The sequence below is a fragment of the Ailuropoda melanoleuca genome, chromosome 16 (assembly GCF_002007445.2).
Source record: "Ailuropoda melanoleuca isolate Jingjing chromosome 16, ASM200744v2, whole genome shotgun sequence".
Lineage (NCBI taxonomy): Eukaryota > Metazoa > Chordata > Mammalia > Carnivora > Ursidae > Ailuropoda > Ailuropoda melanoleuca.
This window is the reverse complement of record NC_048233.1, coordinates 18,859,111-18,877,719: the sequence shown is the minus strand read 5'-3', so window position 1 is coordinate 18,877,719 and position 18,609 is coordinate 18,859,111. Positions and strand designations below refer to the sequence as shown.

Below are 18,609 nucleotides of genomic sequence, written 5' to 3'. Positions count from 1 at the left end.
CTCGATCCCAGAATGCTGGGATCACGCCCTGAGCCGAAGGCAGGTGCTCAACCGCTGTGCCACCCAGGAGCCCCTCGATGGACTTTTAGCTTTAATAGACTGGCAATTTATAATGGAAGAAAAAATGGTCAATCTGCCTGGACTGATGAACACATTTCTGGAATGAAGAGGTTCTAAGTGCTTTGGCCACCATGACTTCATGCACTTTAAAACGACATAAATGAAACCAGGTAGTTTGCTAAGACCTCTACTCTGGCAGCCAAGCTGACCCCTTATTGGGGCCTCCCAGCTTTGACCAAGCTGACAGTGTATGCTTCTAGACTCTCAACCATTCAGCTGTCATTCCACTTGCTCCACACCTATAGTTTTCCTCAACGTAACAAGTGTTTTATTTTAGAGATGTATGGCATTTGGAGAAAGGGAAAAGATTCATTTTGTTAAGGAATTAAATGCAAGAGGTATGTGAGCATAATTTTTTTTCTCCCTCTCTTTATTTGTAAGGGCAGGAGGACAGTTAAAGTTATGGGGGAAATAAATGTATCTGACTCACAGTAATTTTTGCAAACATGAGACACGTAGGCAACACTAAGAAAATGGAAAACAACTCAGTACATTCTGAATAATGAAGACCTAGTGTTAAGTCGAAAAATATGAAATTATTCTCATTATTTAAATAGAGTCTGCGTCTACTTGAGCCTTTTCGTATTTTCTTACTTAATGGGAAATTTGCCTTGAAATTGTGTTTGCTTTTGATTGTATTATCTTTGCCTTGTTTAGAAAATGCCACGGGTTAATGTACAATCATTGCTTTGGGAGGGAAGAATATTCATTTATGAGAGACAAAGGCATTTTAAAATGTAAACACTCTTTCCCATAATGTCAGAGGAAATAAAAATTAGAAACCACCATCAAGGTCTACTTAGAAGCTACGACTGTTTCATGGATGAGCAGTTCCGTACATAGTACTGAAGGAGGAATTACGACCAAAAAGTGTTGGCAAGAAATGGACACCAATCATAAAAATTCGGTATTGGTTAAGAAAGTCTTTCTCTTTGGGAGACACGGACCCAAAAGTTACCCAAAAGTTAGTAAAAGTTCCTAGTGAAGAAACATTCTTTGTGGCATCCTCATTTAATTGGCATAAAATAACTGTACCAGATTATCATTTAAATTAGGATAGGTAAATAAGTGGCTGTCCATAGACCTCGGGACAAATGAATCATCACTCTCTTACTGGGCTTGGAGACAGATACAATGTATAAAAATGGTGATTAAAATATAACTTTATAAAAATGTTTCCCTTTTCCCTTTTAAAAAAAAAAGAGTTTACTATCTACAGAAACAAAAAATCTTTATATTTACATCAAGATAACTATTCATGACAAATATAATAATATGAAATAAAATATTGAAAGTGAGTATCAACTTTTTAAATAGAGGTTTGGCTCACAGCATAAACAAGTGTAGATAAACAAATAAAATTAAAAAAAAAAAAAGGACTTTCAATAATAGGCCCAGTCCCCCCAATCCCTCTATAATCTTCCCTGCCAAAAGGAACATGACAACGGGCCAGACTGCAGATAGAAGCCAACCCATCCCCCAGCACGTGGAACACCACAACAGGGCCGTCAGTGGAAACTTTGCCACCCAAAGCCAATCTTCAACAGTTGCCAAGAATCGGGCTTTCACTATGTCAAGAAACACCAAACCCCAGGCTGAAATTTTTCCCCTTCATCTCTCACTATATATCCTCCCATAGTGGGTTTCTTTTTGCCTTTTCCTTTCTTCTTTTTCTACCACACATTTTGCAGCAAATTAAGACACGGGGTGAGATCACTGTTAGAGCCATTCCCCAGGTCTTCTCTGGCAACGTCTTAGAATTCTAACCTAACTGAAAGATCTGCCTCCAGCTCCTTCTTAGGTGTTTATGTGTAAAGAATGCCATCCCCTTAAAAAGGTGATTTGATCTTCGGTGAGTGACATACTCACAAACAGCTCCTATACATTCATTAGGCAAGTAGATTGGAAAATGCCTGTCTTCCAGGTTTAAGGCTGGCGATAGAGCGCCTCCAAGTGGTGCATGAGCAGTTGTACCAGTCACGTGGCCCTCTCACCAGCCTGGGAATACACTCCCTCTGCAGAGGGACCTGTAGTGAAGCTACGTGGAGGAAGGCGTTTGCTGCCTCTCAAAGATACTCCAGAGTGAACTGCCTTCTGTTTGTTCAGAGGTGCTGAGTCATCTGCTGCCGCTAGTCTATGAACTACTAAAAACCATAAAAATCTCTTTACATTCACTCCTCTATCGTTCTTTCTCTCTCTCTCTCTCTCTCTCTCTCTCTCTCTCTCACACACACACACACACACACACACACACACACACACACACACGATGTTGGCAGGATGTATAAGAATTCAAATAATGCTCTGGAACTTTCATCCGTCAGTACTAAGAGCAAAAGCTCCTTAGCTGGTAACCTACATTCACTGCACTGTTTCCCTGCTAAGCCGCACCATTTCCTTTGTGATTTGTTTTCCTTTATTTTTTCCTTTATAACTTATTATATCACAGTGACCACTATATATCTTAATATGAATGTTACTAAATTGTGGAGCCAGTAAGCCTGGCTTTCAGTGTGCATGTGCGTGTGCGTGTATGTGTGTGAATATGTTTTACATGGATCTACGTGCGAGCTTATATACACACACACATATATATATATTTCTTCCTTAAAAAAATCCTTAGAAGCTGGTGTTGCAAATGTGAAAGCTTCTCTGAGCAAGAGTTTTTAACAATGTACCTCACTGTAAAAATAAACACATAAAATGCGAAGAATCCCAAAACGCAATAGCTGCTTGCCCATCTTCTTGAATTTCTACAGTGTTGTGTCTAAGTGTTGTGCTGGCTTGAAAAGAGTCTGTGACAAGTCACTCTGTTTGGAAACACAGCTCATTGAATCCACTGTCACTGGTTTTGTTCCGCGGTCAGGATCTCCTCTCCTCGCGGCTTCCCTTTCTCTTCCTCTTCTTCCCTGATGGCCTGGATCTGTTCTGAGGGATGCTGCTGGGGGGACGGGTCCAGGGACAGATTCTCTATGCCTGCCGACCGCTGCTCCTCTTCAATGACTTTCTTCCACATCTTGTGGTTCTGCAGGAGGTGCTGAGTTATTTGGCAGTAGATTTTCCTCCTTTTGAAAGTTTTCTTTCCTGAGAAAACACCAAATCACTTATTTGTGTGCTCAGTTATTTGTTTTCACATTATTAATAGGAGCTAAGTACCAAATGGAGACGTATATCACTGGATTTGTTTATCACAATACCGTTGTTTGCGAGAGTGGGGAAATAAGGGGAAGACGGCAACAATCAGTCATATATCATGGAGACAAATCCGTGAACAGGATTTAATATTCAGTAAAGCCCAAGACAAAGTTTTGCTTGCATCTTGGTACCATTCTCAATACATTCAGATCCTCAAGACTGTTCACCTAGACTACTGGAAGAACTTCTTGTTGTCTTCCTTCACTTTGTCAACTAATTCAACTCACAGAAGTCTACAAGAATGATTTCTTTAGAGCTGGTTTCAGGGTTACTGTTCTGCTTCATGCAAACTAAAAAATGAATGTCAAACTCCTCTCAAAGTTCTCACACAAGCTGGCACGAACCCACGTTTGCAGTCTTCCTTCTTCTACGGCCTGGCTTCTGTCTCTACTTCACTGCTCTCTCTCCTGTATATACCGTGAGCTCTTCTTGTGCTCTCAAGCTGGTACTGCCCCTTTCTCAAATGCTCTTCTCAGTCACTGAAAGTTCACACCCATTTATCATTTTAAGACTCAATCAGATTTCACATAATTCCTCCTCTAAGAAACAATCTCCCTTTCCCTCTCTTCTAAACTCTCATTTCACTCCATATAATCTTCTCAGAATACTGATTGCTTTCATTTTTTTTTCCTTTCTCATTATTATTACCTCTTTTTCTGATCACCGTATAGTCAAAATCATTGAGTGGAAACTCTCATCCCTTTTTTAATTATGTAGTTCTAGAAAAGGTTGTCAAACTCTACTCCCCACCCCCCAGCCTTCTGACAACACAGCTGTGTCACAGTGACTGGTCAAAGGTATGTATGTGACCCAAATCAGGTCAGCTAGAGTTCTTCCCTGGGACTTTTCCCAATGGCACAGAATGAGAATGAGTCAGGGAATGGGGACTGGGGATCTTTTCTCCTCTGCTTATTTATCTAGAATGAAGGGAACGTAGAACTGCTCTAGTTCCAGTCTCATGAAGAAAGCAAGGTTGAAGATCAGGTTGTCAGGCAAGGGACTCTGAGACAAGGGCAGGTGCAAGTAAGCGTGGATACTAGACAACATCAGGTTTACCTGAACCAATCATTTTCTCTTTTGTATATGCTCACTTGATTGGAATCTTGTCACTTGTAACATAAACAATGTCCTCAATAATGTGCATCCTTTAGGATATTTATCTTGTTCTTATATATTCTAGCATTAGCCCCTCTATTAGACTACAGCTTCTTTAGCGAGCCTTGTAAGGACCTTTAAACACCTGATACAGAAGGAGGCTCAGCAAATACACATTTAATAAGTAAATAAATTACATTGGCTTGGTGACCAAAACATTTCATGTTTTCAACATAGAAGTACTGAAGCCAGTTTTCACAGAATCAAATCTCTTGGTTGAGGAAGTGTAATAAAATCAATTTCAACAGAAGAAACAGAAGATGTTTTAAAGAATTTGAATTGATACCATAATTTACTCTTTAGCCTTCTACTTCCTTATTTATTTATTAAGCACCTAATGTGTACCAAGCATGCCAGGTTCTGGTCATTCACTGATAGACATAATGCCAGCATGCAGTTTTTACTCTAGGAGGGAGACAGTGAAAAAGCAGGTGCAATCACATTGAGTCTTACAAAATCTTTTAAAGGTGGCATAAAGAGAGAAAAAGGACTCAGCTGAGAGGATACGGCATGATGATGGTGGCTTGGGATGGGGTGAAGGTAATGGAAATGAAGAGAAGTCGATAAATGTGAGATACATTTGTGAGGTTTAATCAACATGACTTTGGCAACTGATTAGATGTAGGGAAAAAAGAAGAGGGGGGAATCAAGTTAAAAGTAGAGCTACCCTATGATCCAGCAAGCGCACTACTAAGAATTTACCCAAAGGATACAAACATTGTGATTTGAAGGGGCACATGCACACCAGTGTTTATAGAAGCAATGTCCACAATCGCCAAAATATGAAAAGAGCCCAAATGTCCATTGACAGATGAATGGATAAAGATGTGGTGTATATATACAATGGAATATCACTCAGCCACCAAAAAGAATGAAATCCTGCCATTTGCAACAACATGGATGGAACTAGGGGGTATTACACTAAGTGAAATAAGTCAGAAAAAGACAAATACCATATGATTTCAATCATATGTGGAATTTAGGAAACAAAACAGATGAACATGGGGAAGGGAGGGAAAAATAAGATGAAAATTGAGAGAGAGAGACAAACCATAAGAGACGCTGAACTCTAGGAAACAAACTGAGGGTTGCTGGAGGGGAAGTCAGTAGGGGAATGGGGTAACTGGGCGATGGGCATTAAGCAGGGCACTTGATGGAATGAGCACTTGGTGTTATATCAACTGATGGGTCATTAAATTCTACCTCCAAAATTAATAAAAACCAAACCAAAACAAAACAAACAAAAAAAACAACCCTGAGCTGTCTGGCCTGAGCCAATGAGTAGCTGGTATTAAGATGTACTAAGAAAGGCAACGTTAGGTGAAAAGATTTGAGGGGGATGCTGAACATGAAATGTCTGGGAGACCTTCAAGTAGGCAGCTGGTCTTGAGCTTAGAAAAGGGTCTGTTTGCAGCCAGAATATAACTCTTAGTACCTTTATCTGAGTGACCATTTTAGACTTAGGCCAAGAATTTAGAAAGTAAGCTAAGATCCCCTGTTAGACTGTAAACTTCCCTATGGACAGAAACCTGTCCCTCCCTTTGTGTGTACATTCACAAAGCTCCAGACTTCAGTAAGTATTCAGTTAAGAGTCTACTAGATGAATCATGTTCTCCCTAGTTTCTGTTCCACAGGTGCAAGAAAATGATCAAATGTTGATATGTCATAAAAATGACAATGATATGAAAAAGTGGTCCATAGGATATTCTGATCCAATTGAGACTATGTTAAGAGTTAATAATACAAGTTACCAGGATGGTCAGCAGGGATATTCGGGTTTACTTAATGAAGTAGCAATGATTTACAATGTATAATCTGGGGGAGGACGGGAAGAAGGAAAAAAAAGAAGAAAAAAAAATAGTAACAATAGGAAAAGAAAAACCCATTTGCTATGAGGTGTGCCAAAGGAGCTAGATCTCTTGGAGGCCATCCACCAAAATTTTTAGGGAAGTACTAGTGATTCCTTCAACAGTTGTATTATAATATACCACAAAAATTTCTTGCATTTTACAGGATAAGATCAATTTAAAAATACAGTTCAAATTAAAGGACATTAAATTCAATTATCTTGAATTACTTTTGAACCATACAGACACATAACAAAATTATTAAGTGGAATAAATGCCAGGAGGAATGGTTACAGGAAAAGTCATAAGCAAGAATTTAAAAAATGATTTACTGTATTATTTTATTTATGAGATAAACCCACCAATAAAACTTATATCGACCACCTATTAATTGACAAGCAATTTTCTGGATGTTGCGGACACAAAGACCCATTAGTCCAAGAGCTTGCCTTAAGGTAGCATACAGTTTATATGGGAGAAGGTGAAGAAGACAAAAAACGAAACACACATGCTGTATTTGTGTTTTATGACACTGTACACATGTGATCAAGATGGTCTTAATGCTCCCCTTAGCTTGACTAAACTTTAAACAGATTTCTTCCAGATTATAGGTCTCTGACTTTCCTTTTCTTATAGCATTTACTTTGTAAGAGTCAAAAGAACAAATACATTCTTTGCTCCTTTGTAATATAGATAAATCTTCTCCCAACTTCTAGCCAGTTTCACAATCCAGGAGCATCTTGCTCAAGTACTTGGGTGAGACTGTTTTGAAATGAAATGATTGAGAAAAACGGGGTCCCTAACTTCCAGTCTCCATGGGAGGGTAAGTACCCAACTTCAACAAGTACCAATTAGCAAACACAGATGGCTCAATCACAGACCAACTTCTCTCTAAGGTCCTACAGGACGTTTTCACTAGCTCATGCTGGTGCTTAAAAATTCTCCTGCCTTAGTTTCAATGGAATTGAGCTTAATCTCTCTTCCTTATTGCAATAACCTTGAATAAAGTCTTTTTTTTGACATTTTTAATAAGTGTGCCATGCAATTTCTCTCTGACATATTAAACCATGGCAAAACACGACTCAATCTGCGAGGGAATAGGTAAGATTTTTTTCAAAGGATAGGACACCTGACATGAGATATAAATTTTGAGAATTAAATACACTGGGTGAAGAAGGTGTGGGCAGCACTCCGGGCAGAGTGAGGAGCATGCAGACAGGCAGAAGGTCATGGGGTCCTGGAGCATGACACTAATTTCTTCATTTGAAAGTTTCTTAAGGATACACACACACACACACACACACACACACACACACACTAAATTTAAAGAAATCTGAATTATTTCTATAAAAATCAATAAGACATATTACTACTACATTAGATTTTTTTTTTTTTTAGAGAGAGAGGGAAGGAAGGGCAGATGAAGAGGGAGAATCGGGGCTTGATCTTAACGACCCTGAGATCATGACCTGCGCTAAAATCAAGAGTCAGATGCTCAACCAACAAGCCAACCAGGTGCCTCTACATTAGATTTTTAGAAGCACATTTATGAAATTACTCTTCTAACAAAGCCATCTACTTATCTATTTTTACTTTGCTTTTATTGTAGTTAGGTACAAATCAGTTTCTGTTGAGAAATTTTTAAATGTTAATATACTTTTTAACCTGTTGCTTTAAATCAAGAGAGTTACACATGAGCATTGGCTGAAGGATAGATTTGAATCAGGGTGATATGAGAAACGCTACTGCTCAAGGTGATTACTCCATCTGAAAGTTATACACATTCATGGCAGTGTACTCATAGGGAAGAGGTAACAAAAGCTCAATTTTTCTCCTTTTCCTTTTAGGGCAGCCCCCATGAGAACAGCTGTTCTCTTATTAATGCTGTTAAACATTAGCAATAAACCTCTCTGGAATTAAACTGAATAAGGTGGCGTAGAAGAAAGTTTGTACCAAATAAATTTGCGTAGATTAGAGTCTGCAGGTGGTCTAAAACATGCCTGTATTGGGAGCCAAATTGTTCAGCACTGGAACCTTTTGAAAGGAGAACAAAGAGCCTTTCATTGCTCAAATTCTAAATGCAGCTTAGTACTTCATTACAAACCTCTTAGTTCACTGTAGGAATCTTTCAGATTTAATTATGAGGTCGGGAAAAAGCCTTCTTTCCCTAGGATACCATATTGAAACATTTAATTCTGTGTTTCCTGGGAGATCTCCAAGTTTTGCAAATTGCTGAAATTATCAGTGCATATTTAATCTAAATTTTTTTTTCTGAAATCTAAGTTTCAGGCTAAATCAAGTTAACCATCTCAGTCAATGTGATTATGAAATTAAAATTACTAGGATTCTACAGCAGTAGAGTTTGGAGAGCAACACATCAGAATCTGGAAGTCAGTATGGCAACTTAACCCTACAGAACGGAGAAGTAATTGAATATCTGGTTGTCGAGTTTGCTGCTAAAGCCAACGTTGACAAGTTGAGCCTGTTAAATCTCCTGGCCTGTGTTCTTTGATTCTTGATGCCTGTATTATGTGTGTGCTTTCTCGGTGTGTCTGAGTTCAAATAGCAATCAGTGAGGGCCCATGGGAACAAAGCTTTTCCAAGAGGCTAAGCCTACAACACTTACCAATGTCACTCATTGGAAAAACAAAAACAAAAAACAAACAAACAAACAAACAAAAAAAAACTGTCCTGTCCTTAGACAGCAAACTACTGGCTCTTTCAAATGAAAACAAGTTTAAAAAAAAAAAGAAAGAAAGAAAAGAAGAGGAGAGAAGAGAAGAGAAAAGAAAAGAAAAATACATGTTTATTAAATGAACAAGTGAAAAAATAAGGCACGAATCCCAATCTTGGCTCCAACCTCTGAATCTCAGGATTAGCCCCAAACTGCTAGTGGAAGCCTTTTTATAAGCACCAGAGAAATAAAATATAATTACTTTGATAATAGAATACTGAAGGAAAACAACTTTTGACTTTCCCCTCATTCTGTACCGAAGTTAATATATAGGACAGAACTTAGGCAAAAATTCGACCTGGAACCAAATTTGCAAAACTCTTATCAGTTTATACTTAATAAAGATTTCCCTATCTCTGTGTTGTAAGCTTACAAGAGAGTACTTACATGAGGGGAAAATGGGTCAATAACCCCGTTACACTGTATTTACTGGATGGCTGAGATGAACTGAGTCATGAATTTTCCTGACTGTGCTAAAAAATAGGAACAGATGATCAGATTTTCTCTCTTTCGTAATATTTTGGGTAAGCGTTTTGAAAAAAATTATGACCGCACTTTCTTTCTGAAGGCAGATGAAACCACATACTATGTTTTCGTGAACACAAGAACAGTATTCGTGCAATAGCACCATAAGGGTTATGGGTTTTACTAATTATGCTATTTAGGTCTCCTCCCTATGACAGGAGAATAGCAGAGAGTATTTCATGATGAGAAGAAAAATAATCTCTTTTTATAGTCAGGTAAGTTCAAATGGATTAGGTTGGCTACACGATGTGCTCCAAATCAATGACCAGATGGAAACACTTTTCATCGTCACTAACGCCACTACTCTGTCGGGCTCAAAGGCACAGTCCTTTCTCACTTGGATAATTTCAACAGCCTCTTATTACCCTCTCTCTACCCCAAACTCAAGAGTATTCTCAGTACAGCAGCTGAGGCAACCCTTTTAAAATGTAAGCTCGATCAGCTAAACTTTTCTGTGAAAAATCACTGACGGCTTTCCACCTTATTCAGAGTAAAAGCCAAACTCCATACTGTGACCTACAGAGTCCCATCTTCAAACCCTATATCATCTGGCTCCCCACCACCTCTCTCCTGCTGCTCCCTCACCCCCTTTCCTCTGTCTCAGCCACCCCAGCCTTTCAGATTCTTCTTCAACACCCAGCCAACACCCACCTTAGGACCTTTACATGGTTTGCTTTTCTCTCTCCTTGGCATGCTTTTTCCATCTATACTTCCATGGATTATTCTCCCACTTCTTCCAGGCTTTTTTTTGTTGTTGTTGTTTTTTATCTCTTTTTTATTTAGACCATCTGTGGCTATCTTATCTAAAATTTTAACCTTTCTCTGTAATATTTCATATCCCTCTTCCTCTTTTTAACTCCAGCATTTGTCAGTAATTCACATGTTAGAGACTTAACTGATTTGTCTAGCTTAGTGTCTACTGACTCCACTGGAAAAAAGTCTAAATGGGCAAGGATTTTTTTCATATCTTGTCTGATTTGTTCATGGCTCTACCTTCAGTAGAAGAATGCCTGGCACAAAGTAGATGCTTAATAAATATTTGTTACATGAATGAGTGATAACTACCTCTCACGTGGTCTTCCTCCAACTAAGCCAACAAAAGTCTATGGTTCCTCTATATGGTATCTGAAATTCATCTCTAAATCATTAAGATACATTGAAGAACAGGCTTCAACTTCTTGATCTCTTTTTACTTCATAACAGAGGCTGTATCTTTGTACGAACGTGGTATTATAATAGATTCCATAGTCTATAGTTTCTATTGTATGATATTAGGGAAGGGAGGTTATACACAATCAGATGAAGATGATATCTGGACATAAACTATGTAATTCATGAGAAGCATAAAATTTATCTGAACCTACGTTAAAAAAAAGTCTTAGGAAATCACACTAGAAATAGATTTTATAAAACTTACTTGGAGATTCATTATTTTCACAGGTTTCCTCTTCGTTTGCTGCTTCCTCCTCCTCTTCTTCTGGGTCATCAGTATCTCCCGACTCATCACTATCTTCCACCCACTTCCCTGGCATTAGTCCTGCTGAATCATAGGAGTTGCAAAGAGGACCCACAATGTGAGAGATGAAGGATTCCTGAAGATTGGCCAACTGAGGAGCAGAACGGTCCATGAAGGGGCTTATTGGCAACCCAAGGCTGGCCTCTTCATCACCCTAGAAATAGGAATTTAGCATGAACAGTCAACCAGAAAGATAAATGACATGGGGAGCTTAAAATACTAGTAAAGTTAACATTCACTTGGCACCTAAAATCTGCAATTATGTAAGAACCCAGACATTCAGGTGTGAACCCCCTCTTTTACTTGACTGCTAAAAGATTCTACCCAAATTCCTAAGATACCTGTACAAATGTTTTCTTGCCATTTATCACTTTTGTGATCTTGAGGTTTTTGATCAAGGGGCAATAGAATAAATGGTCTAATGTCTTAGCAGATGGTAGCTCTTACTATGTCACTCCTTGTTCTATTAGAGTATAAATGTACCTCAAAATGCAATGCGGGCAATAATTATGAAACAAATACATAATCTATCATGTTTCCTTCCTTTTGCCTTGGCTGCCAATAAAGCTTAGAATAATTTATTGCTCAGTTAAATGTGCTACCTTATCCCAGGTTTTGGTTGAATTATATCTCCTGTGATTATACCATTTCTGATATTCTTATTTGTCAACATGTTTAATAGTACTACTGTATAAGTGTTTTTATTTTGAACCACTTCAAATCTTTCTGGAAAAAAAAATAACTGTAAACCAGTAGTCACCTAGCAAAATTAATGAAGGAAATATACTGAAATACCAACAATGGTTATGTCTATGTAGTAGAATTATTGTAAGTGGGTTATCCTTTTCCTTTATGCTTTTTGTATTCTTTTTTATTTTATTTCTTTTTTTTAAGATTTTTATTTATTTATTTGAGAGACAGAGAACAGGGAGGGGCAGCAGGAGAGGGAGATGCAGGCTCCCCACTGAGCAGGGAGCCCGATGCAGGACTCGATCCCAGAACCCTGGGATCATGACCTGAGCTAAAGGCAGATGCTTAACCAACTGAGCCATCCAGGCACCCTATTTTTTTTTTTTGTATTTCAATATTTGGGGATTGATTATGAATTAATCTCATTTCTAGAAAAGGCAATACATTATTTTCTAGAAAGTGCAAACCTTTTGTCCTATGTGTGAGTCCTGTCTATAAAACCCACAAAAGTTCTTTCTAATCCCTCTTCAAGTATGTCCAGTGATAGGCAATTTATAACTTAAAAAGGTGTCTCACCTTATTTCTGGATGCCTTTATAATACATATTTCTTTCTCACATTGTCTTGAAATCAATCTCCCTATAACTTCTATAGACTGGTTATATTCATACCCTTTTTAGGGAAGCAGAAAGAAATCTAATGTTTCTTATAAATCAGATCCTGTATTAGGTGATAATTAATTTTCTTTAATCTCTACAACATGATACACGTAATCCTAAATTTGTATATCATTCTTTAACGTATCTGAAGACAGTAACTATATCACTCCCATTCTCCCCCCACCAGGACATTTCTTTTTTTAAAATTTTTTTTATTTAAATTCAATTTATTTAACGTATACTGTATTATTAGTTTCAGGGATAGAATCTAGTGATTGCACACAGTTGCACATAACACAGACTGCTCATTACATCAAGCGCCCTCCTTAACACCCATCACCCAGTTACCCCATCCCCCCACCCACCACCCCTCCAGCAACCCTTATCATGTCCTTTTATGTCACTGATTCCTGTCCTTTACCCATGCTCCACTACCTCCGGAATCCTCTTAAAGAGTAGTTCACAGTACTCAAAGTTTCACTTATAATCTGATCAGTGTAGGGTAATGTGGGGAAGATCACCTCATGCTTACATTTTTGTGGTAGATTTTTTGATAGTGTGTTTACTCTCACATTACCATGTCAAATAAAATGCCTATTTATAAAGCTTTTGCAAATGCTGCTGTTATTGACTATTAAAAGTAAATGAATTTAATCTGATGTACGTTCCTCCACAATAAAGGAGAATGAGGTTCTATTAATAATAATTAAAAAAAGAAACGGTATGTCAATGATCTTCCTATGTCTCAGTAGGTCATTTCATTATTTCAACATCTTCTCCTACCCCCACCTCCACCCCCTGCAATACTTATAAATAACTTTATCTTAGAGTTTTTAGTTTTCTGATGTTAGTACGAATATTAAGGAGACTGATCACAATTTTACAGCTTTTGCAAGCTTTTGTGAATTTATGAGCAGCCTAAGTATGGATTAAGAGAGTTTAGTTACCTGTTCATAAAATTCATTGACAATACCCTCTGTCCACTGAAGGTGGAGCTCTTTACATTTAGCTGGCCCATTGATATCAGCCAACTTTATACACATTTGGCAAACCAGTAGGCGATCATTTTCATTGGTCCAATCTATTCCAACGTCATCATTCACCTGTTTGAGGGGCAAAGGTAAAATGTGGTTTGCCTCAATGAAAGCAAAAGTTAAACAGAATAAACAAAATATTTTTATCTTCTTAACATGTAGAGATCAGAATACCAAGAAAAGAGGAACTTCTTAGCTATTTAAAATGCTACTGGCTTTCATAATAGTAAAATAGCTCATCAGAAAAATAAAATTTTAAATGATGGATAAAGTAATTATTAATTATGGAACTGAAAATAAATGCTATTTAAAATTAGCATATATTACCAATGATCAGTAAATAAATATAGCTGCAAATGATAAGAAATTTTGTTAACATTTGAGTATTTACATTTGATGTATGATTTTGTTTCAGGGTTTTGACCTTTTCTACTTCCAGACAATTTATGTTAGTATACCACAGTGATGAGAGAAAATTAAATCAAACAAAAAACCCAATGACAGTAAGAATTTTATTTCTTTGCAGCACAAAGTATAATATATAGGTAGACAGCACCTCAACTTCTCGGATTTCTAGATTGGGACCAATGCCCATATATCTGCTTCTGGTTAAACATTTTATTGCATTTCATTTTCACAGTTGACATATAAGAGGTGAGAGCAGTAACTTTTGTTCCACACTTTGATTCCATGACATCTTTCAATATGGTCATAAAATGAAGACGGGTACAAATCTAGTTACCTTGGCATTAAATTTGGCTACAAAATCAAAGTGTTTCTTCAGGTCAGTGGCCAAAATTGCTTCAATGACAAGGAAACGAAAATGCTTAAATTCCACATGGTCAAGGTTAACTAAGAAGTTGTACTCTGGCCGGGACATGAAAAGATTCCAAGCAGCAGCTGCGTGATGATTCTCCAAAACTGAACGATCATTATAGAGCACCGCCTAGGCAAATAAGGCAAACACTGAAGGGTTCAACTTTTAAATTAAAAAAAAAAAAAATCATAAAAAATACACAAGAATAGGCAAAGCTTTCAGGATCCTCTTTTTTCACAGAACACAGAAATGTAATCTTGTGACGGTTGGTTATTAAGAATTCCATTTTGTAATTACATTGACTGTTGATAACTTTTCTTGGTTAAAATTTCCTTTTTTTGTAAGATGTTTATTTCCTTGAAACTTTATTTCAAACTCTCGCAAATGAGGGGCTTAGAGTTAGCTTTTTATCAGATTTCTTTGCACAGGAATTTAACTATTAAAAAAGAATCCAAATATATTAAAATCCGCAAGAGGTAACTCAGCTACTTTCCACATCTGGAATAAGAATTACCTTTTCTTAAGCACATATAACTAATAAATTGGAATGGACTCCCTGAGAGGCTCATAATTTAAAACATTCTCAGCCCACAAGCAGCCATAGACGATATCACCCTCCAACTAGTAACTAAAGGTGTATAATAAATATCTACTTGCTTGGAATTCTCTAATAGCATTGAGGGACACTACAAAAGAAGAGAAAGTTACCTAAACATTGCTTGAAGACTAGTGTGGTAGATAGACAATATAGGAAAAAAAGGCGTAAGGATAAAAAGGAAAGACAAAGCACATGAAAATTTACACTGCACTAAGTAAAAATGCATACATGTGTAGGAAAATATGAATGATAAATGGTGCTGGCAAAAAGATTTGCCGATCTTTAGGACAAAGAATTCTGGTGTATGAAGGACATGCTAAAATAAGTTACAGCAGGTAGTCAGGGAAAAAAATACCAGAATATATTTTTATTGTATATAGATTAGAGGAAAATTCTAGTCTATAAGACAGGTGGAAATGGATGGGAGTTGGGAAAAGACAAAAAGCAAACAAGAGAAAAAATAAGTATAAGACCAGATTGGGTTCTAGATCCTCTAGAAAGAAAAATAGGATCTCAGAATTACTTAGTAACATAGATCCAGCTAATTATATCACAGAGAAACTTACTGAGTTTAATTGCAGAGATGGAGATGCTGAGATATGCAGTGATTAATTTTTGACCTAAATTTAAGTATATACGAAAATGGACTTCTTTAAAGTTATTGTTTTTGGAAGACTATGTTCGTAAAACAAAACAAAACAAAATTTGCTCAAATGAATGAAATAAATTGATGTTTAAATTCCACTAACCAACAGAACTGTCATAAGAATCACGGTTGTTATAATAAATATATTTTGAAGGAATGGGTTTTATATACAATGAAGACATATAATTAAAAGTCCAAGAAAGATCTGGTTCTCTAACCTTTTCAAAAAGGGACTTTCATATAGGTTGGATTTTCTTTGTTGAGAAGGTTCATTAATATGGATTCTACTAGTTTTTCTTCATAAGAAGAAAACTGAGAAGGGATTCTGATGGGTAATAAAGTTGCATGCCTGCCATTAATATTGTGGAACAAATAAGATATCTTTTCAAAATCAGCTTGGTCTCTACAAATTCTATCCTAGGGCTAAATATAGTTTGACTCATAATCATCTGGTCCCTATTACAAGCCAAATTATTAAAATTAATTTCCATTGGAAAAATCTCTAAATCGAATTATTTCTTCGATTCAAATGGAAAGATTTACCTGAGGAGCACTAGTTGCAACCAGGAAAGCGTTAGTCCTCCCTGGGTGATCGTAATCGTGCATGGCCGCAGCCACATACAATGCCATTAACTCTAAGGCTGGGATATTTCCAGAGAGACATCCGTATTTATCATCGGGCACATTATACATTTTTGAGAAGACATAACCCATATGTCCATGTGTAAATCCACTGTCAGAATCTGAGAAGAGAAAATGAAAGTAATAGAAATTTTTTAAAAGTATTAAACTGATACTATTTGTCTTGACTTCCTTTTTTAAAGAAATGTTTTCTACCCCCATAGCTAACAAGGGAGCACAGGTGTACTGAATACGTACCTGAATCACTTGCTGATCCATGATCATTCATCACAGTTGAGTGGCCTGGAATTGGTTGTGTAGTAAGATACCACACAGCGTGTAACACATCAGTGGCATGGATTCTGTTATGATCTGTAACCAATGCAAAGAACAGTCATTAACTTGTGAACTTTGGGGTCCAAGGTCTAAGAGTGCCATCTACTGGATAAACAGTTTAGTCTTAACATTTTAATATGCCAGTGAAAGGCGGCCAAACATTCTAGGACAAATACTCTTTGATTACTCTTCCATGACTCCATAATAACCATAGTAACAAGGAAATAAAAAAAGCACACACAACATTCATTATGCATGCAGATGTCTGAAGTGGAAAAATCTATGTCCAGAGTCTACCAGAAACCTAACATCTATAGAAAGCTCACTATGTGCCATCACTGTGATGTTTACCCTTATACTTATTTCCATGCTCCTGTATAAGCTTATGCAGAGGACCGGAATAAAAGAAAAACCCATGACATACTTTAACTAGGTCAGACCAATGGTCTATACTACCTCATATTTTTCTTTTTTTTTAAAGATTTTATTTATTTATTTGACAGACAGAGACAGCCAGCGAGAGAGGGAGCACAAGCAGGGGGAGTGGGAGAGGAAGAAGCGGGCTCCCAGCAGAGGAGCCTGATGCGGGGCTTGATCCCATAATGCTGGGATCACACCCTGAGCCGAAGGCAGACGCTTAATGACTGAGCCACCCCAGCGCCCCTATACTACCTCATATTTCATCTCTGATAAATAGCATGCAAATAAAATCTGTGAATAAGACAAAGTAGTATTCTTTTGGATCAAACTTAAAACACTGGTAAAAACTAATAATATATCTTCTATATGTAGGTTAAATTCACAAAACAAAATTGAAAACCACAATCAATGATGTTCTCTGATCTAAAAATTCTAATTTAGGAATACAGCTCTAGGAAATACCTGAAGAGAAAAACAAGAACTTCTTTGTATGTTAATGTAGAGAGTTGAATCATTTAGAAGAGGAAAATCTATGAGAAAACCAAATCCTCTAATTACACATCATTATCATGGGAAGGGGGTCTATTCCATACGTGCAGCTCGGCTTCTACTGAACCATGACCAAAGGCCTGGTGTGTTCTTGGCTCACCTTTTTCTGGTGCAATTCTTCCAAGTTTTTGTTTACTGGCCCTTTCATTGATTGTTATACATTATCCTAAGGATGCTAACTTTACATAATCTATTCCCAATGACCAATCATAATATAGTCTCTTCCAATATAGTAGATCACATCTTTGAATAATACTCAACAGAGAAAGAGAAAACAGAAAAGTATAGTAAGAATGATAATGGGAATTGGGGAAAACATCTGGTCCCTGATCAGGGAAGAAAGAAAAATTAACATTTTCTTTTTTTTTTCTTTTAAAGATTTTATTTATTTATTTGAGAGAGAGAGACAGCACTCGCAGGAGCCTGAGCTGGGGGAGGGGTAGAGGGAGAGGGAAAAGCATACTCGGGGCTAAGCAGAGAGCCTGGGGTAGGTCTTGATCCCAGGACCCCAGGATCATGACCTGAGCAGAAGGCAGACACTTACCCTACTGAGTCACCCAGGTAGCCCAGAAAAACTAATATTTTTGGTGTTGGTGACACACAGGGAGAATGTAGGTAGATGGTGCCTATTTCTCTACATTCCTGGAAACTCTTAAGAGTCAGTCTTTAAGTGATGACATGTAGCTAAATCTTATGTAAACTCCCAGCGTTTCAGTAGAGGGGCCTTGTGAGGACTTGAGAGGAAGTGTTTAGGAGAGCTTTGAGAAACAGACATCCAAGGGTCCAAAGGAGGAAACAGCAAACCCTGTGCCCTGTGTCATTGCCGGAGGAGAATACTGATATTATCTAGTTGTCCAAAGAACAATTTCATTGAAATTGGAGTCTACATCTCTATGTATAGACTATCTCAAGTCATCTAAGGCCACACATTTTAGACCCATACTTGTGCCATGTATAAAACTGGCCATGCTAAAAGTGTCTGGATTTAAGACAGATCTGAATTTGTTCTGGTATTTACCACCTGTGTGAGCTCCAGTGAGTTGCTCACAACTCCATATCTCATCTCCTAACCTTAAAAAATAATAGACATATTAAATAATAGTGCCTTATGTCACAGTACAATTGTGAGAATTACAGAAGAAAACATA

At 37.4% G+C, this 18,609-nt stretch overlaps 1 protein-coding gene across 2 annotated transcripts in view; it reads right to left on the bottom strand.

Annotated features, from left to right (window-relative positions):
- Positions 1-1,798: 1,798 nt before the first annotated feature.
- Positions 1,799-18,609, bottom strand: part of PDE3A (phosphodiesterase 3A) — a 305,943-nt gene continuing 289,132 nt past the window's right edge. For both annotated transcript variants that reach the window (XM_011234010.3, XM_034646202.1), the window contains exons 11-16: positions 16,415-16,528; positions 16,079-16,278; positions 14,217-14,420; positions 13,388-13,543; positions 10,994-11,246; positions 1,799-3,204 (exon numbers count right to left, since the gene is read on the bottom strand). In XM_011234010.3, the coding sequence (XP_011232312.2) occupies positions 2,963-3,204; positions 10,994-11,246; positions 13,388-13,543; positions 14,217-14,420; positions 16,079-16,278; positions 16,415-16,528 (1,169 nt within the window). In that variant the 3' untranslated portion in view covers positions 1,799-2,962. The remainder of the gene's footprint in view (positions 3,205-10,993; positions 11,247-13,387; positions 13,544-14,216; positions 14,421-16,078; positions 16,279-16,414; positions 16,529-18,609) is intronic.